This window comes from Elaeis guineensis, chromosome 1 (genome assembly GCF_000442705.2).
Source record: "Elaeis guineensis isolate ETL-2024a chromosome 1, EG11, whole genome shotgun sequence".
NCBI classification, from domain to species: domain Eukaryota; kingdom Viridiplantae; phylum Streptophyta; class Magnoliopsida; order Arecales; family Arecaceae; genus Elaeis; species Elaeis guineensis.
In genome coordinates, this window is record NC_025993.2 from 150,994,020 (window position 1) to 151,018,747 (window position 24,728).

The window sequence follows — 24,728 nt, forward strand, 5'->3', positions numbered from 1 at the left end:
CATTTATGTGTGGTGAGGAGTTATATACAAATGCCCTTAAGTTAATTTTGAACCATTTCCAGGAATTCCATTGCCGAGACTAGTGTAAAAATTAGCATCCGATACGAGGACATTTACATCTAACCTCTCATCGAAGTTGAAATTACTGCATAGTGACACGTGTTTTGTACACGATATCATGGTGTCACGCGCGGCCGCGAACGTGACCCGAGGGCTGTTCGCGTGTCGCGACTCACCAGCGACTGAAACCTTGCGTACTTTTTTATCCCCCCTCTTTCTCCCTCACTCTCCCTCTCCTGTTCTCAGTCCCAGACTCGCTGGCCTCCCTTCTCCTAAGCCACAAAATGGCTCTCTCTTCCTACTTGATCGGAAGCCAAAGCCTCGATCGCTCTCTTTTCAAACCCTTCGCGCTCCCGTCGCTTTCCTCCTCCTCATCCTCTTCTCATCCTTCGTCTCCATTCGCCGTCGCGCGACCCCGCCCCTTGGTCTTCCCGCTTCCTCTCCCCCCGTGGGGTTCGTCTCGCCAGAGGCTCAGCTCCGAGAGATGGCGGGGCGCCGAAGTTATCACGCGCGTGAAAGAGAAATCCAAGAGCTCGTCCCATTCCCCTCTCGAGCCAGGAACAGGCCCCGAAGAATACGAGGTTCTCTTCCATCACCCCACTTTTTGGAGCTCCGGACGTTGGACTTATGTGTAGTTATATACTTATGCGTGCATCAAATTTCGTTTTTTCTCCTCTGTTGTCGATTTGCCAAAATTAGATGGTGCTCTCAATGGTACCATCTAACGGTGCTATCTATTCTTGATGGCTTCATTCATTATATTGGCTTTCATATGCATAAGACTTCATAGTTCTTTAGCTTTGTAAAGGCTTTGGTAGTTAGATTCTATGCTACACCTGCAATTTTCTAAAACCTATTTGTTTCTTTTTGTGGCAGTGAGGACTTGCCCGCTAAGTTCGCAATTTCTTCCTCATTTACGGCATTGTATCTCAGCTTTGTTGCCTTTGTGGCTCTAAATAATTTGAGTGGTTGAGCGCGAGTATGCTCATAGTTGAGTCTATTCTATCTCTCATCCTGGGTTGATTGGTCTTGAATACTACTTTATCAATTCCAGAACTTCATGAATTAGTATAAATATTTGCTTTCCATTGACTTTATTTTTGTATCCGCGCTGTATTGGTTCCTTTTGTCAAGCGTACCAAGTCCATGGCTTCGTCTGCCATGCGTGTCTTTCTTGTGGGTGCAGTCCTTAGCATAGAGGTTGTAGTGCGATGATTCCATGTCTTTTCTTCGATCAATTCTCCAAAGTTTGACCTTTTCTTGGTCCGTACCTTATTACACTGGTCCTTGTCCTCTTACATGACCCGCTTTCCTATTTTTATGGTATGTATTATGCCATTTAAGATGAGTCAACTTTCTATCCTCCTCCCACTAAGCATAGTGTGTTTGCCAAAAGGGCGTATGGTGATCCATCAGTCTACTGAGGATACTCTTGCAGATTCTGACATTCCTGTCGTGTTTTGGACAGATGATGACGTTGCTTCTCGTTTGTGTTCTTGTGAGCATTGCTATCTTTTTTATGAAAACTTATCACCAAATCCACTGCCTACTGCTTCTAATGTATATTGGCCTGGCATTTACTATTCGCCTATGTCCACCATATACCCTCAGTGGCAAAAGGCTCTCTATGTGAAGCTTGCTGCTTTCTGTTTCGATCAGAATCTTATTCTGTTCCACATGGGAAGAAGTGCTTCTCATTCAAGTTAGTTTTCAGTACAGAGACTTACTCTAGTGGTTTGATTGAGTGCACAAAAAGAGGAAGAAGAAGAAAATTGAGTTTGGCGGCTCCTGATTTTATGCGGGAGTATGGTGTTGAACTACTATGTAACTTATGCTTCTATAGCCAAGATGATCGCCAGTTGTTGTTTGTGTCATTCTGCTATGAGTTTTTTACTTAAGCATGTAAAATGCATTTATTCATGGTAAAAGGAGGACTTTATACATTTATTTGTGGTAAAAGGAGGACTTAATACATTCTATCATCTAAATTCCCTGCAATATGTTCCCTGTATGCATTGGGCAATTTATTGTATCAAAAAAGTCGCTTCAGCCAAACCCAAGCAATCATTAAAAGGTTTGTGCAGAGTAAGATGACCATTTTGTAGCATTTCTCTTATTCAAAATCTGGTTGAGCTTATTACATATCACAGTTTGTATTAGTAGGGAACTTCTATTTTCATTTCTTTTATGTAATTCTATGGATGTTGTAGCCACTTATGGTTGTATCATAGCCATCTTATGGCTCCTAAAGCATAAGGATGTCTAAATTATATGTAAATTGCTTTTGCAGTTTTGCATCTCTCTCTCTCTCTCCTCTCTCTCTCTCTATCTCTATCTATCTATCTGTCTGTCTGTCTGTCTATATATATATATATATATATATATATATATATATATATATATATATCCGTCTCATGCAACTTTGAGTCTTAAATGCAGTGAACATATTAATGTAAATTTGTACATTGTTATCCTCACTATTAACTTGGAACTATTACATTGAATTAGGAGTTGATGGATGGATCTGGAAGTTGTGATCCCTTATGTTCGCTTGACGAAGTAAGCTCCCAGGATTTTGAAGCTAGTTACCAGCCAAAGACTGATATACTGAAAGCTCTTACTATACTTGCATCAACTTTGGCAGGGGCAGCTGCAATCAATCATTCTTGGGTAGCTGCCAATCAGGTTGACTCTTTTTGCTTGTCTTGTATTTCTTGGGATGATTGTTTTATGTTCAGTCAGAAATGATAGTTAATTTTTTAGTGATTGAACCTCTTTTAGTATACACTTTCTTCACCCTCGTCTGCATGCAGATGATTTTGTGAACATGGTGGGACCATCAATAAAGATGTTTTAATTGAAGTTTCTCATGGTACAGGATGTTGCCATGGTGTTGGTATTTGCAATTGGTTATGCAGGCATTATTTTCGAGGAATCTCTAGCATTCAACAAAAGTGGAGTTGGATTGTTGATGGCTGTTTGCTTATGGGTTATTAGAAGCATTGGAGTGAGTCTCACCGGTACCCTTTTATTTTATTAAATAATCATTTTTTTCTTGCTTGGCAAGGCAGATTAACTTCTGTAACAGTATCTCCTTTTCTTATCTCTCTGTTCCTCTTCCCTCCTGTTAACATGTGATTCCTTGTTCTTGATCAGAGTGATAGGTTTCATAGGATATCTGCTACTGGGCAGATAATTATTGTGCATATCCAACAATATGCACTTCAGCTTCCCAGCTGGTTCAGTGTTGTTTTAATCCTGCTTTTGCATGATATGTTAATTTTATAAATCCATAAATAATTCCAAAGGCTGCTATTTTGTAAGAAAGCTGTCATCAGATATGGTAGTTCTGGTGTTGGAATCAGGGTTTTAAGTGCCAGCCCATGCCAATCTCTGCTGGACGAGTATTGACACAGCTTGGCTCAGCATGCTACTAGCAATTAATTATGCAAATATTTTTTAGATTGAAGGGTTCATGACTTTGATTAACCTTTAAGATACCATGGGTTATCGTGCTAGTATCAACTGTCTTCTTGTTGTTTTGATTTTAGTCCTTCTCTAAAGTTTTTTTCGACCTTGAAGTTTAGAATGAAGATGTCAAAGATAGCGTTATTAAGGCGCTCGCCTAGGCCTGCCTAGGTGCTCAAGCAAAGCGCCCTTGGCTGAAAGCACCTCAGCCTCCTCCAGGCGAGGCGTCTTCAGCTAGGCGAGCGCCTCTGCTGCCTAGGTGCTCGTCTAGAGCGAGGTGCAAGGCGCTCGCCTTTGGCATCCAATTAAAATTTTTTGTTCTCTTGGCTGTTCAACTTCCAATTTAATTGCTATTATTCACTTCAACTTGAAATTATAGCTATGGGTAATAGATAAATCCTTTAAAAGAACAAAAAAGAAGGGTACTTAAGTAATTTATAAAAAAAATTTAGAGACAAATAGGTTTTGAAAAAGAGATGAAAGAGTCATAACTACATGCATCCTGTACGGCTGTACCCCTTCAACTTCCCTGGACTTTGGACGGCTGGAGCAGTTTCCTTCCCTTCATTGAAGTTGACAGCGCCCAAGCAAAAAAAAGGTATGAAAGTTGTTCTCTTTTTCACCCTCTTTTCACAATTTATTTTCTTGTCTCCTTCTCTGAATCTCCTCTCCTTCTCCTTCTCTGTTCGTCTCTGTTTTTTATTCAATAAAACAGAGCATGTTTGTTTTTGTCTTCAATAAAACAGTTCACAAAGTAGGTCAGCAGTGCACTTGTTTTGCAATGGCACTATTCATTTTCTTAATCTCCTTCTCCTTCTCCTTCCCTGTTCGTGCCTATTTTTTATTCAATAAAACAGAGCATGTTTGTATTTTTTTCAATAGAACAGTTCTCTGTTCATCCTCGACTTTTTGCTTTGTGCAGTCAGCAGTGCACTGGTTTTACAATGGCAGCAGCAGAGGGTGCAACAGCCAATGCTAGCAATAAAAAGGGCTCTGGTTCAAAATATAATTTCTTGAAGGATCCTAAAGACGGCGCCTGACTTCAATCAGGCGCTCACTTTTTTAGCGCCTAGCGCCTCAGGCGCTAGACAGGGTCTAGCGCCTGGAGGGCACCTAGCGCCCTTAACAACCTTGGTCAAAGATAAAGTCTAACTAATAAATCAAAGATGGAAGAAACTTATCAAGTTAAAATACCTGGTTGTCATCAATTTTGATAAGGCATCATTTTTGTTCAATACCAACTACAATTGCATCTTGTATATTTTGTTTTAGTTCTACTTAACTTTCAATGCTTATCATGAAAAGCCAAAACATTTGTAATTGCAAATTTTTTTAAAATTATTTCATCAATGAACAGCTTATGCACCATAACACTTCTAGTTGGGAAAATAGTTAGTTAAAAAAAGACAAGCAATTCTACAACCAGTTTAATTAAAATTGCACCATGGTTCTGATCTCCAAATGCTGTATTCCTCAATGATCATCAGCAATATTACCTAGAGAGAAATAACCTAGACAAAAAAGCCTCAATTAGAGCTTCAGGAATCAGGATCAAAGGCCAAGATTTTAAATCTCGTGGGATGGAAGTGTCCCTGTATCTTCATGGAAGGGAACGCCCTGCTGTCCCATCTTATTTCGATAGCCGTCTTAGTCATGCATCCCGGTAGATATCCTCCATCTCTTTCTGCTTCTTTCCTTTCTTTTTTTTTTTTTTGCTTTCCTTCTTTTCTTTCTTTTTATTCCACCTCCATCTCTTTCTGCTTCTTTCCTTTCTTTTTTTTTTTTTTTTGCTTTCCTTCTTTTCTTTCTTTTTATTCCATCTTTCTTTCTTTCCTTTTTTCTTTCTTTTTCTTATGCCTTCCTTTCTTTTTTTTTTCCTTATCCCTTCCTCTCTTTTCTTCTTCTTTCTCTTTTCTTTCTTCCTTTCTCTCTTTCGTTTTTCTTCTTCTTCTTTCCTTTTTTCATCTTCCTTTCTTTCTTTCTTTCCTCTTTCTTCTTTTTTTCCTGCATGGATGTGTTTTGGAGCCTTGTCCCAGTCCCATTTTTTATCAAAAACGATATGGGATGGTTGGGATGCCTCCTGCCCTGCTGGGACATAAAAGTTTGTCAAAGGCTATGACAAATTTACGAGGAAAAATTCAAGCTAGAGAGAAATATTTATTTGATAGTAAGCATATTGCAAATGCTTTACGTAACTACATATCTTAATCTTCCATATAATCATTTGGGCAGAAATTGTGATTAATGATGCTACATGCTGTTATAAGTCACCATGCCATCCAGGTGTTCCTGGAATGTTTTGTTCCAATATTGCACATAATAATTGATCAAGGCTAATGCTCCAGTTTTAGCAGCCTCATATTGTCTCTCTGGATACCTGCACAATTGGTAGCCTCTAAGAGAGAGCACTTCATTTATTTCACAAATTTATCATTAGATCTGCCACCAACTATAAGCTGTTGTTAATACAAATTGTGCATGGTAGTTTGCAATTGTCTGAAGGATCATTGTATGCTAGTCTTAACTTCCATTTGAATCTCTGTGCACTGTTGTACTGGTTTTGCTTTTATGGTATCATTAATTTCTTCCGACATGATGAGGTTTATTCTCTTCCCATAACATAGCATATTTCTGATGTAGGCTCCTTCAACAGATATAGCTGTCACAGAATTAACCAGGGCATCTGCTGAAGTCAGTGAAATAGTCTTCTTCTTGCTTGGTGCAATGACCATAGTGGAGATTGTTGATGCACATCAAGGATTTAAACTGGTTACTGACAATATAACTACTCGAAAGCCTCAGATTCTCCTTTGGGTGGTGGGTAATATATTTCAGTCATTTGATGAGGTGTCATTGCTGGATAAATATGATGCCTATATAGCTCATTAATGAAGGTTGATTTGATGTTGAAATATAACTACATATTCTAATATATAGTTTCGGTAGAAATCCTAATTTGACATTCTTTCTGAATACCTAACTGGAGTAAATGTGCTAGGAAGCAAATGGTTTGATGTAAGAATAGTAGTATTTGCAACTGTATTTCAATGCATACCATGTTTTATCTAAACAAACTTTTGAATAAACCTATTCAAAGTAATATATCAGAAGAAGATGTTACAGCTGCTTTGTATTTTGACATTACCTTTACAGGTTGGTTTTGTGACTTTCTTCCTAAGTTCAGTCCTCGACAATCTAACGTCAACTATTGTTATGGTTTCCTTATTGCGGAAGCTAGTACCTCCATCAGAATACAGGAAGTATGGAATCCACTACCTCCTCTAAATTCTAATTTGCAAGAAGTTTCTGATTATTTATATTTTTTGTATTTTATGTATTATGAATATGTTTTCTGATGGATGTTTATGACTGTAATGGCGAACACCCAACACATACATATACACAAATAGTCATATTTTAGTAATTTTAAAAAAAAAAGCCATTAAAAATCTCATTGTTATAAAAATGTTCTTTAGGTAGCTAAATGGTAGGTAGCAAAGAGCGATTTGTTCCACTATAAATAGATACCCCAGTCATCTGAGTAAACTACAAGACAATATTTGAGCATTTGCATCAGGTTGTTATCCCACTGCTGCACTAAGATCATCATATGTGTAGTAGTATGAGAATATCTTGGTCGGTTTAAGTGAAATTAGTGCTTATAAAGAAATAATCATTTAGTTTCTAGAACTCAATATAATTCTCTACTCATACAATGAAACACTGAATTATGAAGTTTCTCCTTATTGATCATTAGGCAATTGCAACATAGGATGGTCAGCGTCTGGGCCAATCTGCTCAAAGACCCAGCCTAGAAAATTCAAGCCAGTACCAAATATTAGCTCTGTAAGGGTGCGTAGATGAGGTCAAAACCAAATGGATTTGTTCTGGAGTTGGGCTTGAGATTTTGTCCATTTTCAACAAAAGACTTACACATGGGCCAACTTGGGACTGACACGTACTGCTGACACCCTTGAGTAATTTTTATGAGATTTGAGAAGAATGAGAAACATACCATCAAAATGGAATACAGAGGGAATAGAACCAAATTTTCTGGTGGCAACACTCTGCAGTTATGTAAAAACTTAATCATATATAACTACTTGTTTCAGTTTAGAGCTTTAAACACATGCTGTTCTGATGAGAGGATGAAGGCCTATAATTTGCTTGCTGGTCCCAAGTTGACTAATCTTTCTTTTTATAGCATGCCAATAATACCCAGTTTTTATTGCTTTGTGTTTGGGAGACTTGTTTGCTGCACATAACACAGGTCACGAAAATTGCACGCCTATTTTAGCTGTAAGAATTATCAAGTTCAGCTGAAAGTCCATGAGGTATATCCAATTTCCAAGCACAAATAACTTAACCCAACTTCCTGTTCTTGGACTATTTGGAACATTATTAATGGTCTAATCTTTCTCTTGCATTAAAATCTTTTGTAGACATTTGGTATTGGAGTTGTCGGAAGGCCAGTACAGTATGGGCTGGTTGTAACTCTGTCCAGCCCCGTGTTTTACAGTTCAGCTCAACAAATTGAAGCAAGTGTGGTCAATTTTTGTCTTTTATTAAAAGAATGTAACTTAAGTAAAATTCCATCAAATTTTTTTATAGCTTGGGATTCCTATTAAATCTTTGTAGCTACTTATTATTTACATGGGATTTTACTCTGTCCTCCTTCTTTGTTGTTGCCTCATTAGGAATAGAATTTCTGAAATCTGATAAGGCTTTTTTGGGACTCATTTAACTGAAGTTCCCCCTAGATGCCTCCTAAATCATCAACTTGTCAGTGATTATACGCCTTGCATTGGTCTCCCAAGTACTGTATATGCAACAGGTTTTGCCATTACTTATGTTCATTGTCTCAAGACTGTTCTGCAATTTACATGGGGTTCAGTATCTCTATCCCATAGTCAACAGTTTCTATGACTTGCCATCGCTTTAGCCATGTATTCCTGTAGTCTCTAGTATGCTAGATGTATTGGAAATTCTGTTGATTGATAGATGCTTGCTTCTAATTTTCTGTGTTGACTCCTATTTTTTGTAATATATGTTTGAATATGTGTCTGTGTATCTATATATGTCTGTGTTATATGCATGTATGATATATGTGTATGTTTGTGTGTATGTATAGGGGATGATCATAATATATACGGGGTGTGAATAGGGGACTTCACCCATTACCAGATTCAATAATGGATGTTGAGAATGAAATTGTTAAATGCTGGATATTTCTACTAGGTCTTAAATGCTTATAGCTAAAATCATTTTTACAGAACTCTTGCTTATGCATCAACTTATCTCAAATGAATTGCTATAGAGGCACAGTACAGTTTGTTGATTCTTGGGTGACTTGATGCAAACAAGGGGTATCCAAAATACTTGATTTGTTGTTTGTCAGAAATTTAAATCTTGTAGATCATGTCTGTGGGTTTATATTTTCATTTTTCAACTCCCATGTTTGACTATGTATGTATACATATGTTTGTGTTTTTGTGTGCCTATGTGTACACTTGTATGCATAAATAACACAATTTATTTATGTATATAACCCAATGTTTTAAGTCCCAGTACTAGGCCCCGTATTGGTACCTCATTGATATGGTTTGGTGTGCCAGCTGTATTGACACATGGGACACCGCTGGAGCAATAACAAATGGTACCATGTGTTGTTATGTGGGGCCTATTGAGGCCCATACCAGTATTAGTACTCTTTCGTGTTGGTATGGTTAGCTTTGAACTGCATGGTATCGCACAGTGTGAATGGTATACACACATACATACGTATGTGTGCGTGTTTATACATATATATGTATGTATGTATGTATGTATGTATGTGTATATATATATATATATAGAGAGAGAGAGAGAGAGAGAGAGATTCACATATATGAGGAATGTGACTGACAAGTTGTATTTGTAATGCTACTAGAGTTGATGAGAACAAAATATAAGTCATTAGGTTGTTGTAGAGAAGAATCAAACATATCTAATGTCTAATTTAGTCATACGTGGAAGCTGTCTGCCTTGTTGAACCATGAATCTGACAGGATTCCAAGCATCAAGATTAACATCATTTTCTGCAATTACAAAATGATGCATATCAGTGGAACTGTATTTGGTATCCAACTTCCGTTTCTAACCTAAGGCTGATGCAGATTACCGTGATTGCAAGTCAGATGCCATCTATTGTCGGTGATACCCCTCTGATAGCTTCAACAATTTGTCTTTTGAAGCCTTCAAACTTCAACTAATTTCATGTAATAGTGACACTATTATCATTTGAGCCCCTAATTAGCATAGTAGCACTATGATTCTGGGTTGTCAAGGACTAAAATGCAGATTCAATTTTGATGCAACATAATTTTTGAGGTCATCGGATTCATGGATCTTGATGGTTCTCTCTATCCTCCTCCCTCTTGGCATCTTCCTGTCCCTCTTCCTCTCCCTCCCTTCCCCCCTGCTCTCTCTTCCTTTCTCTCCTTCTACCTTTCCCCCTTCCTTGCTGGATTTCTCGAACCAAGGGGCAGAACCCTGCTGGTCAGCCCTCGGTACAGTTTGGTATGCTTCGAACTAGGCAGTTCGAGGTGGTATGGCGTTCCTTGTTAGGCACTATAGTGTTGGTCATAGTCTACTGGAATTTCTGGGCTAAATGTTGGTCCAAAGTTTTAAGGAAATGTTCCTTTAACCATGTTTTGTGATTTGGTATTGATTGTGGCAGAATTTTAGGAGCTGTTGTTGTGATAGCAGCAAATGCTGGTGGTGCATGGACACCTATTGGTGATGTCACAACCACAATGTTGTGGATTCATGGTCAGATCTCCACTTTGCAAACAATGAAGGTATGCTTTTTGCGGTATTCTCGATATCTTTAGATAGAGTTCTCTTATTCATATGCATCCTTCTTTTGGTGTTCCATAACCTAAATTTGTGCAGTAAAATTTTATTTATTTATTTATTTATCTTTTGGCAAAGTGCATGTCTAAATAAAACAAATGTCTGCATTATATTTATTTGCTGTGTGACCCTTTTGGGCAGAGTTTGTTACAAAAGCATGTGATACATTTGAACTTACATGAAGGAGCATATTCTCACTCTACATTTCTTTCAAGTGAGGTCTCTTTTATGGTTGTGTTTTCGACAAGCATATTTCTTCCATGACCTTAACTAAAATAAATTCAACAACAAATAAGAAAATTCTAATCACAATGGCGGAAACAGCAAACCTTGTTCCATCTCTCAGCCATCATTGTCATGTCTATTTTGTTATCATTCTTCTGATCAAGGGCATCTTTTATTAAGTTGAGCTTTTTATAATCTTTATCATGTCTATGTTGCTATATTTATTCTTTCTCTTATCTGCTTATTGGAGACAAACCTAAGCCTCTCCAATGAATGGGTTTAGCTCTAGCCTTTGCTATTCATGAACACGACGTCTGAACAGATTTTTATCGTTTTACTTTCAACTGCTTCAGCTTTGAAGCTTCCGACAAAGTATTAAAGTTCAATATTTTGATGCAAGTGTTACAACTCATCTGTTATAATATTCTCATTGCGGCAATGCTTTTATAGGAGCTTGCACTTGCTGAATGTGAAAAACTATGATGCATGATTTCAAAAACTGCCAAGATGGGATGATACGATCGGTACTATACCATTCCAGCACAAAACCAGCACAGATACAGGTGTCGGATACCAAAATAGCTGTAGCAGTATGTATCAACCATACCAGTTTGTACTGGTACATATCGGCAGTATTGTACTACTGACCATAACATTCAATGCTGATGGTTTTTCAAATTTTTGAAAACTTTCAGTTTTAGTATGTACCTTTGGTGCCAGTCATACTAATTCCGTATTGTTCCAATGGGAAAATGGTAAAGGGTTCGGTGCCGGTATTTAAAATCTTGCTACAGTGCATGCCGTCTTTTATCATCTCATAAACTTTTCCTTCCATGCCAGCAAATAATTTCTAAAAAAACAGTTTAAGAGGTGCATCTCTACTTCGTGCACTAAGTTTTGTTTTTTCGTAGATGTCTTCATGCATTGCTGCAATCTGCTTTACAGATGATCCAGACTGAGTTTATGACCTTAATTCAATAGCTAAACTATAAGGCCCTTGGTACTAATCTGTACCAGAGAATTTGAGGCCCTTTTATTCTAACTCTTTTCCTTATCCTGGCAATATGGGGTTGGCTTTGATTATGAGGCTATCATCAAGATATGAGAGCATTTAAAGACTACTGTGTTCTTGAGATCAAGACTCCATAAAGGCATGATATTTCAAGCCAAGGTAAGATGGGATCTAATATGGAAAACAGAATGCCAGTTGGCTGTCGGAAGGTGCTTGGCCCTTCTTCCTGATCATGCCGTGTCAACTCCAACAACTAACCCCCAAAAGTTCCAGTAGACCTGGAAAGAATCTGGTGAAAGAGGAACCAAAGCTAGGTATGATGCAGGAAGCTGCATTTATCTCTTTGGCACATTGTACTAGATGTAGCCATGTTGGAAGACAATTCCCAGATTCAGCAAAGTTTGAGAAGAGTAAAGATTCGATAACAGAAGTACGGTGAATTATATGAGAAGTATGTGAACAAAAGAGAGATCCCTAATGTGGAACCTTCAAGATGATATGTGTGAACTCTGTTGTTGACAATCATGAAAAAATAATTTTAAGCCATATAATACTATAATATAAATTGTTTTCGCACTTCAGACGTGACTTTAACTAGAAATTTGTCCAAATGTGGTAATGACTTGATAGTAGGGACTAAAAGGTGGACACAGATGTAAGATTGGGTTGTAGAAAACTAGAAATTGCACAAATAATTGAGATAGGCAGACAGATAATATTACTATGCAAGAATAACTTGTTAGAGTAATTCTTTTTTTTTTTTTGTTTATGTGTTGTGCAAACAGGCATCCTACCCTGGAAGAAGGGGGCGGGCATCCAGGGAATTGCACATATAGGAAGAAATGGGATGCTAAATATGAGGGGGAAGGCTGATGCATGACAAAGATATTTCCTCCTAATTGAACTCATTGACTATTTCTCTTATGCCTTTGTTTTAAGCTCGGAGACCCAGGCTGAGGGGAAGAACCACATGGTCCACATCCTTATATTAGTTTTCCCTACGTCAAGCAGGATGCTCTAACATAAAGCTGTTACCACCAAGTCCCGAACCAGTTGTTTAACTTGCCTGACATGATAGTAGCAGCTTTATGCTAGTTCTTCATTTCCAAAGAAGAGCACCATTCCTGAATCCAATTTGGATAGATGGATTGAGAATGATTATTTATGCTATGTTCATGTTATAGTTCTTAAAAGGCAACAAAAAAAGCTGGATTTTATATCTAAAATAGTTTATTGGAAAACAACTTGAGCTCCAAGATATATGGCTTTTACTACCAACAGGAAGCATGCTTACTGAAATATTAACAAAAACTTGTCATGTAGCAGTCAACTTGGTTGCAGAAAAGGCCTTAAATTTTTCTTTCAGACAAGATAGCAAGCTTTTTACCATTGCAGGAAGCTGTAGTTATGTGGTATTATGCTAAAGAAGGAAGCAGTAGCTTCTGGGGTTATACTTGCTTAGCTTTCAGCAATGTGAGAAAGCTGAAGAATCTTAACTAGTGCAACTAGATTGCCTGTCAAAACATGGGGTCAACTTATATAGCTTGTTCTGACAACTTGTTGAAGATTAAGTTCCAATGGAAGCAAATTGTATATCGTAGGAAAGTTCGGAATTCACATTGAGATTACCAACTTGGACTGAGCTAGTCTGCAAAATTGAAACTTCGCTTCCTGTAATCTGAGAGAACTTCTGAGAGAACTGCTTAGTTGACATTGTCTATAGAATATTTATGTCTCATACTGGTGGCACCTCAGATAAAACTGTTCACCTGTCCTATTGAATTGGGTATAATTATTTAGTCAAGCCTCTGAAAAGTTACTCGGTCTTGTCCTTGGCAGTCTAATTATGCTGGTGAACGTCACTTGATCAAATCACAATGACTGTTTTTTTAAGGTAGATTAGAAGGCACTGTTAAACATACTTTTGTTGGTCACTAAAAATGTGGTGCAGTTTTTTAAAAACAAGATTTTTTATTAAAAAAATTTCATGTAGCTGTTGCAAAAAAGTAAAATGCATAGTTTGTTTATGGTTTAAAACAATTTCTGGCCAGAAAGAAGTCTCTCTACTTTGCTTGCACAATGCATCATATGGTGGCCTATAGTTGTTAGCAATAGATTAAGCAGAATCGCAAAACAAGAAATGTTCACATTGTTATTTTCAGCATCAAAATTTGGAAATTGTTTAACATAATGTTTTAATGCTTCTCAAAAAAACATCAAACAAAATTAAAGATTACTAGATAGACATTAGTGATAAATTGACAGAAAACTTCCTATTTAAGAAACACCTGTGATGCTGTAACCATTGCTCAACTCAACTAAGCCTTCATCCCAAACATGAATCCTTTTCCTTTGCTGCTCTGGTTAGGGGCATACTTTCTGAAAAATGTAGTCAATGCTGTAACTGTTGCCTTGATGAATTATTATTACAGTTTTAGCTATTCTATGAAAGCAGGATTCTTTGACTTCTGACATCATATTTAATGCTTACCATGATCTTCCATGATTATATGTGGAACAGATCCTCTATGTCCATGGGGGTATTACCACCCGTTTTATGCACATGCATGCCAGGGCCCATACACTGCATCAGCACCTGTGTGGGCCCCTGATGATGCAGCAAGCAGCCCCGTGACCGACCATGCCCATGGAACAGGGTTGGTAGCATCCCTGTGAGCACAGAGGATCCACACTCTATATGCAGGCATGAATATATCTTTAAGGATTGTAGATGCAGCTTTAGTTGGGTTGGCTTGTCGTCGATTCTTAAACATCATTGATTGACTTTGTCATTAATTACAGGATTTGTTTATCCCTTCAGCTGTTTCTTTGGCCGTACCACTCACTCTCATGTCCCTCACCAGGTACAAAAATATAACCAGCATTTTTAAAAAGCAACATAATTCAGTTGATGTTGCAACTAATATAACTAGTCCTTTTGATCTTCACATGATTCAGTGAAGTTAATGGAAAAGCTGAGAAAGCATCCAATGTTTTGGCATCAGAACAGATTGCTCCTCGAGGACAACTTGTTTTTGCTGTTGGCGTAGGGGCTCTAGTGTTTGTTCCTGTGTTTAAAGCTGTAACTGGCCTGCCACCTTACATGGGCATGCTGCTTGGGCTTGGTGTTCTTTGGGTTTTAACTGATGCAATTCATTATGGAGATTCCAGAAGGCAAAAGTTGAAAGTACCACAAGCTTTGTCACGGATTGATACGCAAGGAGTTCTGTTCTTCCTAGGAATTCTTTTATCAGTGAGCAGGTATCCATGGACCTCTTCCTTATCCATGACTAGCAAAATTCATTACACAACCAGCATATACTTTCTGATATAAGTTTTGTTAAATTTATAAATATTAGTACTCCTCAAAGCATCCACCTCTTCTTGATAGTGGGCATAGTTTTTCTTTATTGAGAGAATTCTTGATTTTACTGGGATAGTCAATGAAGAATTTTTACACATGAACACTGCCTGTGTGTGTGTGTTTGTTAATTCTAGTCTGACCTAACTGAGGCATTAGTTCATAACTGAATCTTATGTGATGATTAATTGCAGATATGCTTTAATTAGTTTTGGTTTTACGAATTTTCTTTTCCAAGATATTTTCAAATGGGAAATGCAGGTGTTCACTCCCACATTATATTCATTTATCTAATGCATGCTGTACTTGTAGATTAACTGCACTAAGTAATTTTCAGTGAAAAGATGAACCTTCTTTGTCATCAGTTAAAATTCTGTCTGACAGCAGATACCTAGATGAATTAAGGCTTTTTTATCAGTTTTTGTGCATATCAGTGATGCCCTTGCAGCATTGATTTGAATTTTTACATGTAGTCTTTTTGTGGACTCTTGCTAATATGTGGTCAATCAAATGTGTAAATGTGTATGTATTGTGTGCATGTGTATGCTAATCTGTCTATCAGTCAACTGTATCTATCAATTGATTGATCAATTGATCTATTGACCGATTATGTTGTTTTAGGCCTATGCATATTGGAAACAATAATCACACAATTTTAAATGTCTGGCTGAAGAACAATTGTCTTTCTGACAACTTATTCTGAATGGTCTGGGTTTTGTGCATTGTAGCTTGGAGGCTGCTGGGATTCTGAGGGAATTGGCAAACTACCTTGATGCCCATATACCAAATGCTGAACTGATTGCAAGTGCAATAGGTGTAGTGTCAGCTATTATAGACAATGTTCCCCTTGTTGCAGCAGCTATGGGAATGTATGACCTGACTTCTTTTCCTCAAGATTCTGAGTTTTGGCAGCTCATTGCTTTTTGTGCTGGTACTGGAGGTTCTATGCTCATTATTGGCTCTGCTGCTGGAGTTGCATTTATGGGAATGGAGAAGGTGGATTTCTTTTGGTATCTTCGTAAGGTAAAATTCTATTTCAGTCGTACTAAAAATACATGGTCACAAATACATCTGACATTTATGAGCAGACATCACATGTTGCACCCTCATGATAATGTGAACTGAAGATTGCATAAGTGCCCCCAATTATAGGTTATTGTGTCCTTATATTGTCTCCGATTTATTAATTGAAGGTCCTTTTCTTTTGCTTTTTGAAAGATCAAATTGACAAGGCATTGCTTATATTGTAGCTTGAGAGAAGTGCTTCATGAGTAGAAAAAAAGTAATAATTTAAACTGTTCATTTCTCATATTTTAGCATATCATGTATGAGACCCATGGACCAGTTTTTTCCATGTAATTTTCTGTTAACAAAGCAACAAACAGAAAGCAAATGAGCATAGCAATAAGATGATCCCTGGCATCAGCGAATCAAACTTTCCATGAGTATATCTGGAAGTTAGGGATCAGTGAAAAGAATTAGTTTATATTTTACATTCTAAAAGTTGCTTAGCTAGCATTTGCTTTATAGTGTAACAAGCTCAATTTTATGCATTAATTGCACAGGCAATAAATGTTTTTTGACAGCACTTCTTGTTTGCTATTTAATTTATTTTTTTCCATTTGCTGGGAGTCATGACCTGGCTCATTATTACAAGTACTTTTTTGCAGGTAAGCGGCTTTGCATTTGCTGGTTATACTGCTGGAATTGTTGCATACTTGGCAGCTCAAAATTTCCACGTCTTGCTTCCCACTTCTTTGGCTGAGCTCCCATTTCTTCCGGGCTCATAGATGTTTGACATTCTGCTTTGGTCAGTATGGCATAGTGTTTTTTTGCCATGCAGTGTTGGTAGTCCCACGTTTAGTCCCTATTCACATGCCAAGAACCAGTCTGGATGGTATTATAATCCTTATGATGATAAAAACATAAAAGTAATCAGATGATTATGTGAGGATACCAGGTCATTCAGATCTGCATCTGCCACACATCAATTTTGGTGCACAGCACATTTAATGCTACATCCAAGCAGGAGAATTAAAGAAAGGTGTGATCAACACAGGTGCAATAAGATGATGGTCAAGATTCCTACTTGGATTTTATCCCTTATTGTGATTGAGTTTTTTAATGTTTGTGATGTATGGAGAAATCATCCATTTAGTCTGTTCTTGGATCATGCCAACATGTAATAAGCGCAAGATAAACAATTGATGCAACTTTGTGCTGAGTTCTTTTTTGAACTCTTTTTAGAGATCCTATTTTTAACTTAATTTTGTTCAGCTTAACATGCATGTAATCTAATATGATGTGGTACCATGATGCAGAATCTTCAAGCCACCTAATCATCATTAGACTTTCTTATTCATTGTCATGGTTGATGTTTAGTTCGTGGTGACCATTCTGCATCACTTGTTCACAAGCTTTCAGTTATGTTGGATATCATTCATTTTGATCTTTTCTTTTGTTTGATTGGTTTGTTCGGGAAATAAGACAATCCCATGAAAATCCTTGCCCGTATTGTGTTTTAAAATTTCTCACTTAGATTATTCCTCGTTCGAGTATGGAGTCATGAATCGCTAATCCAAATTCTGTCGCAACTATAACAAGCAAATCAGAAAAGCAAAAAGCAAACTATTGTTGCTTGAAGATGGTTCCCATTTACTGTGTCAATGCTAAAGAAATTGCCTTTTTTTAATAACATAAGTGTTATTGAACTCAAATAAATCCTTCTTTAGAGTTAGATTACAAAATAGTACATTATGTAATCACTGGTAGATGAATTACAGGATTCTAAAGAATGGTATCATGATTCTGACCTTAATCTTAACTCTTATGAAATTCAGCCTGAAAAAAAAAAAAAGGCAGAGTTGAGCGTCCGGCTAAGCGCATGACTCCAATCCCTTTTTGTAATAGAGTTGCCATGTACTAACACATCAGTAAACAATCCTTATAACCTGTAACAAAAAAACAATCCTTATAACCTAAGTCGCATCTGAATTTTGAATTTATCTGTTGAAATAATATCAGTAAAAAGATAATTCTAACAAGGAAAGAGGATTAAAAACTTTTTTTGGTAAGTTAAACGATTAAAAATTTTATTCTTGGTAGTAGACTCATTGAAAGGCGGGATTTGTGTGTCAATACATAGAAAAACTTGCACCGTCTGATATTGTAGTTTCAATAAATCTAAGTGCCTTCACTGGATGCAAATTCGATGAAGATTCCTAAAGCTTAACAAAAACAAACTCTTCAATGGCTGGTAGATCTCCAATATTCTTCAGAGCCTCTTTGCATGGTTCCTCGTCGATGCTAATTTCCATGACTGCATGCTTCCGCGGGGCAGTCCTACCAACGCTCATAAAGTTCACGTTCACATTCTGCTCACCTAACATGCTCGCAACCGTCCCGATTATTCCTGGCTGATCAACCTGCCTGCTGAGGATTAGGCTTCCTTCCAAACTGGCATCCACTTGAAATGATCCGACCTTGGTCAGATGGGATATTCCAACCTTTACTCTTCCTTCAACACTGATCTCTCCAGTGTCTGAGATTGCACTCGGAAATTTAGACTCGACATTGGAGATGCGCACCTGTATGGACTCTAAGGGGTTTTCGGCTGAACCATCCAATAAAATTCTCTCTTCGATGATACGAATACCTCTCTTTTTTGCTGCGAGATCAGCATTCACGAGATTCACAAACACACTAGATACGGGCTCAATCAGACCTTTCGTGATCATGGCACGAAGCAACCTTGTCTCTAGATCATCGGGAGTCCTTGCAGTAGCATAAGTTACCTTCACCAACTTCACACCACTGCCACCAGCCACAAGTTGCACAGCTAACCTCCCAAGCTTTTCTGCCAAAACAACAAACGGTGCAACTCTGACAGGACCTGACAAAATACGAAAAAAGAAAATTTCATCAACTTTGTCACCAAAGGTGCCTATACCAAGAGAACTAGATCAAGTTACAGAGTAAGCTTATAAAAGCTTTTCACTTTGAAACACCCATAAGATTAAATCAATTAAAAGGCCTTTAAACACTAATGGTCGACAAAATATATGCATCTGTGACTTGTCTTTTGAGTATTGGCATGTCCTTGAGCAAGACACCAGATTAAAGTGACTGTTGGCTTGCCAGATAATGCAGAAAACAAACATAACTAACAAGCCTAGCATCTGCCTATATATGGATGGGCAATGCTAGTTTACATGGTCAGATAGGCAAGGCAACACTGAAAAATTGGGTTAGCAGGGCAAAACTATGCCAGCCCAGATGCCACCGCATACAGGGAGTAGACATGATTTTTCAGGGTCAAGTGTCTATTTTCACGTTAGTTTAGTGTTTTCCTGTATCGATCATGCTTCAACATTAGAAGTGTATCATCTTTTTGTCATGCTCATCATTATTATATAAACAAGCAAAAGTCTACTATTTCTTATCAATTGCTTGAAAACCAAGGTCGCATCCCTTGAAATGAAAACTGAAAGAGTACTAGTGTTACGTGTCTTTGCCACTTGGTCCCCTATAACATGATCTTTAGTTACAATTGATTTTCTTATATTTCCTCAGAAGTTACATTGTAAGAGGCATAAGAGGCTACCATACCTCAGCAGGAACCATTGGTGCATTTACTGCAGTAGTGGCAAGCTCCCCCTTTCAATGCTCCAACAACAGCTTCAGCTATTTCAATGGCCACTCCTTCCTGAGTATTACCATCCAATAAGAGAAGTTCATAGACATACTTCAATAAAAAATGAATCAATGCTTTCATCAGAACTGTGTCAGAGTATGTCATTCCCCTTACCTGAGCTTCAATGGTGCTAGCACCAAGATGTGGTGTTGCTGTTACTTTCTCATGGAGCACCAACTTGTTGTCTGCAGAGGGAGGTTCTTCTGTGAAGACATCAAGGGCAGCCTGGTTGATATAGAACAAGTTAGAAACAACGAACTTTCTCCTTTCTCAAACATATCACAGAATCCTACATGTCAAAGCAAGAGTGCTAAGAAGCAACAATAAGGCAACCTGTGCAACAATTCCAGAATCCAGTGCCCTTACTAGAGCATCCTCATCAATCACACCGCCACGGGCAACATTTACAATCCATACTCCTTTCTTCATCTTTGAGAAAGCTTCATCATTGAGAATCTTAGATGTGGAAGGAGAAAGAGGCATGTGCATTGAGATGAAATCTGCACTTGCTATAGCTTCATCAAAGGTTACCAACTCTACTCCTACCGCACGAGCACGATCTGCAGCAGCATATGGGTCATGTGCAATCACGTGCATTCCCAGCCCTTTGGCACACTGTGCAACTTCAGATCCAACTTTTCCGAATCCCATCACAGCAAGCATTTTACCAACAAGTGATACACCAACATGTTGCGCTCCCATTTACCTGGATTTAAGTGAACAGTAAATGTGATAAGCGCAGCTTGTTCAACAGCTAGAAATATAGATTCTTTCCTGGAAAATAAATCAAGCTTCTGCTCAAAGAAGCTTATGCAATAAAAAATGCATTTCTTTATACTTTCAGCTATATATCACAAACAACTCATGTTATTCTATAGAAGTGATGATGGTAAAGTTACATATTGCGATATGCTAACAGATTATTGGCAAGGCTTCATCCTGTCCTAGTTCTCAAACATACACATGGGCACGCAGAGAGAGAGGGAGGGAGGGGGAAAGAAAGCTGACAGATTATACTGCATATGCGTCAATATATAGAACTGTTATGAACTTCTAACATAACAGATTTGCAGATCAAAGGCCAAAAAATTATCCATAAAAGCAAAAACCTAATTACAATATAACTGCCACATGCATAAATTGTTGTAACTCCATGTTGATAAAGTAAAACAAACTGTCTACACGACCATACTTGCTAATGCTGACAAGGACAGTACCTTGGTATCTGACTGGACCAGTAAATGGCACAACTTCGGCAAGCCACAAAGTCAGGGACCTAAAATAATGGCCAAGATGGGCCAGTTATAAGACCTAGGTTAATTATCTAGATATGAATGTACCACTTTATGGGATTGCCAATGGTTTGTTGGACAGCTGTGACAGTCTGGGTGTAAGGAAATCCTAAAGTTCCTTCTTGATTCCTTGAGATCATCAGCAGGGCAGTAAATTTCAGCAGATAAAGCAAAAATTCCAACATGAAGATAAGAACTTAACTTCCACTATATCATGGAGAAATATATGGAAATTATTATATAAAAAGATGAGGGGAAAAAAGCGAAAGGGGAGTAGAAAAGAACAAGTTTCACATGGTCATCATCAGATCAAATTGCATTGTACAATAAGTAAAAGAGTTAGAAAACACACTAATATCCCTCATTATTTAACGTGGGGGTTGGAAGGAAACAATAAAGAAAAGTGGTCATTTGCCCTACCTACATTCTATCACAGCTTGCATTCTCACACGACACAATCCAAATAGCTTTCTATTTGCTAAAAAGGTTTCCTCTTTATCTAGATTGGTAAACAATGTGCATCCCCTAGTTCATCTCTATCTCTCTCTGTGTTTACATTTATAACAACCAAATCTCTTATCCATCTTCATCCTCTTCTTCCGATAGTATTCATTACAACCTAATTTTACTTCTTCAATTCCAGCTTCTACCAAGCCAGATATCAAGAAAATATCTGACCATGATCTGGACTGATGACCTCGCATGACCAACAGATTCACTGCAAACAGATGACACGTTTTCTGTTGTCTAAAAAGAACACCAAGATGAATTTTGTCATAAAGAATTTAAAACCTTTCATCAAACAAGAAGTGCGATATCCATCTGAGTTAAAGAGGAAACCCTTTGCTGCCTTGTTTGAAGCTACAACATCCACTTGCATTCAAGGTCTCATCCTTCACTTCTAAACTATTTGTTTGTTAAAACTGAATCATTAGTTTTCCACAAGCATTCATCAAGAAAATACCGATGGCTAAAAAAGATAAGATAAACAAGAACGGAACCTTGGTAGTAAAAATCCCTCCTGGAAACTTAGACCAATTTTACCAATCAAGAATCCATCAAAGAATTAGATTCAAGCCTTTGAAAAACTATAATCAAAAGTATTATAAAAGAGAGATGAGTAAATGGCATTGGGAGAGAGAACGTTACCAGCTTTGAGGGAGGCATCAGCCCGGGCAACGTTGCGAGCCATGGCCGCGAGCAGCGCGATCCCATGCTCGGCAGCCGCGACGGTGTTGGCGGTGGGGGCATTGACCACAAGACACCCGTTCTCGGTGGCGGCGGCAAGATCGACGTTGTCGATGCCGACGCCGGCCCGGCCGACCACCTTGAGCCGGCCGCCGGCGGACTCGAAGACCTCGCGGCCGACCTTGGTGCCGCTGCGCACGATGAGGGCATCGCAGCCGGCGACCTTGGCGCGGCTCCTCCGGGGAGAGGTTATAGGAGCAGTCAACGTCGGCGAAGTCCCTGAGGAGCTCCAGCCCCGCCTTGCCGAGCTTCTCCGCTACCAGCACTGTGGGCTTCGCCTCCGCCGCCGCCACCAGCCGCCCCCGGCGGTTGCGGAAGACGGCAGGGGGGCGGGACGAGGCAAGGAGGCGGCGTGAGAGGGTGGGAGGGCGGAGGGGTCGAGGGGAAGGGGTGGAGGAAAGGCGGCTGGAAGGAGCGAAGGAGGCCGCCATCTTCGTTCTCGCTCTCGTTCTTTCTTGCGCTCACGTTTCATATACCGCTATGAGTACAGGATGAAGACGAGAGAGAGAGAGAGAGATTTGGCAGGTGCGCAAAAAAAAGAGGGGGAGAGAAATTTTAAGGGCCCAGGTACGGAGTATCAGGAGGATCAGGGACCAAGACGTGAAAAGGCTGCAAATGGGTCGGATCACTCCGTGATCTGTTCCGATTTAATTCAGTTTATTTTATTTTATTTTAAAAAATTTATAAAATTGAATCGAATTTTAAAATTGAACCTGTTTGATATCCGGATCAAATCTAAATTTACTGAATTTAGATCCGATCTGATCTAATCCAATCTTATCCAAATTCAGTATTGAATGTAACATCTAAACTATTGTACAAATAAAATGGGATTAAAATTTAAATACTCTTATAGTATTATTATTTTTTATACAGTTTTACTCAATTAGTCAATTTGACTGTAAAATTTTAAAAAATTATTTATAAATTAATAGCTCAGGTAAAATAATATTTATTTTTTTTAATCATAAATTTCGTATATATTGGTTTATCATACGAACAAGATCTGATCAGAATTTGGATCAAATCGGACCTAAAATTTTTAAATTGAGATCGGATTATATATGAATCCGATCCGATCCAAATGATCTAATAGGACAGAGTTTTTGATTATGGACTTGACCTGATTCGATCTAATTTTCAATTGGATTGGGTCTGGGTCCGACATTAGGACCTAATCAAGAATTGGATCATTTTAGGATCACTTATGATCTGATCCGATCCGACCCATTTGCTCCCTTGTGTAGAATGCGGCGTCTGAGGGAGATGAGCCGACTTCTGAGAGTGGAGACATCCATAATCCATTAATACCTACCTCTAATTCCTATGATGTCTAACTATAGGTGGAAGTAGCATAGATATTATATATCCGGATTCATTTTTATATCCATATCAATCTGAATATGGATAAAAATTTGAAGATCTAATTAATATTTATATTCATACTTATATTTATAAAAAAAAAGATATGAATATGAATAGACAACCATCTGATCCGTAATCAAATATCCGAATTGATATGTAATCATATAATTTTATATAACACTTATTAATTTCTAAGAGAAATATACAATCGTATAAACATGTTGTTAACTTGATTTATCATCTATTTAGTAATATTTTTAATTTGTAGTTAAAATTTTAATTATCTAAGTTATATCCATAATTATATCCATACTTTCAATATTCGAATTATATCCAAATCTATTTAAATAAATATAAATATGAATTTTTGCATCCGAATAATATCCATATCCGTATTTATATTCATCGGATAAAACAAATATGGATATAGATATGCTTGTATCTGATCTGTACTTGATCTGATTTCAGCCCCATGCCTAACTATGAAATAAGTACTTGTATGCCTGGGGATATCCATAATCCATTGATATTTACCCTAGTTGCTATGGCGCCTAACTATGAAATAAATATTCTTACACTTGAATTATGCTTAAAGATGCAATCAAATTGAGTCGAATCGAATAGTTGAAAGTTTGAGCTTGATTTGACTTAAAATATTTAGATTCAAAATTGATTCGAGATCAATTGAGTCTTAATGTTTTAAATTCCAACTCAATTCAATGAAAATTAGACAAAATATCGATCGAGCTCAATTCAAGATCGATTCGATTTTACTCAAATATCAATCGAATCAGATCTAATCTCGAGATTAAACCTTAGTCTACTAATAATATATATATATATTATAAATAAAAATAATATGATTTAGAATATATATAAATTTGAGTAGGTTTGCAAACTTTCAAGCTGAGTATCTTGCTACTCGAGCTCGATAATATTTGAGTCGAATCAAATTGAGCTTGGATTTGAATCGAGCTTGAGTAGCTCATGAGTAATTCAACTTGTTTGTATCCCTAATTATGCTAATGGCATGGATAGTGTATTTGTTACGGGGTCATTCCATCTTGGCCTTTGTCTTTGGGGCTTATCCTCCGATATATTCGTTGGACA

The 24,728-nt window shown here is 37.8% G+C and overlaps 2 protein-coding genes across 2 annotated transcripts; one reads left to right on the top strand and one right to left on the bottom strand.

Moving 5' to 3' along the window:
- The first annotated feature begins 275 nt into the window (after positions 1 to 275).
- Positions 276 to 17,287, top strand: LOC105060992 (sodium/proton antiporter 2). Its single transcript, XM_010944899.4, has 10 exons — positions 276 to 641; positions 2,569 to 2,745; positions 2,939 to 3,067; positions 6,169 to 6,345; positions 6,682 to 6,788; positions 10,247 to 10,367; positions 14,462 to 14,523; positions 14,618 to 14,920; positions 15,749 to 16,043; positions 16,691 to 17,287. Exons 1-10 carry the CDS (start codon positions 345 to 347, stop codon positions 16,808 to 16,810), a joined length of 1,788 nt encoding a protein of 595 aa, XP_010943201.1. The 5' UTR covers positions 276 to 344; the 3' UTR covers positions 16,811 to 17,287.
- A 698-nt stretch (positions 17,288 to 17,985) lies between these two features.
- LOC105060991 (D-3-phosphoglycerate dehydrogenase 1, chloroplastic) lies at positions 17,986 to 22,770 on the bottom strand. Its single transcript, XM_073243821.1, is given in 8 exon segments — positions 17,986 to 18,902; positions 19,600 to 19,679; positions 19,681 to 19,725; positions 19,828 to 19,938; positions 20,047 to 20,399; positions 20,402 to 20,419; positions 22,155 to 22,426; positions 22,428 to 22,770. Coding segments are annotated over 8 exon segments (1,797 nt in total). The 5' UTR covers positions 22,685 to 22,770; the 3' UTR covers positions 17,986 to 18,241.
- Between the last annotated feature and the right edge of the window lie 1,958 nt (positions 22,771 to 24,728).

Coding starts and splice junctions, on each gene's coding strand:
- LOC105060992 (XM_010944899.4), top strand. CDS start 345: ATGGCTCTCTCTTCCTACTTGATCGGAAGCCAAAGCCTCGATCGCTCT. Junction 2,746..2,938: donor CTTGGGTAGCTGCCAATCAG/GTTGACTCTTTT, acceptor CTCATGGTACAG/GATGTTGCCATGGTGTTGGT. Junction 6,789..10,246: donor CCTCCATCAGAATACAGGAA/GTATGGAATCCA, acceptor TGATTGTGGCAG/AATTTTAGGAGCTGTTGTTG.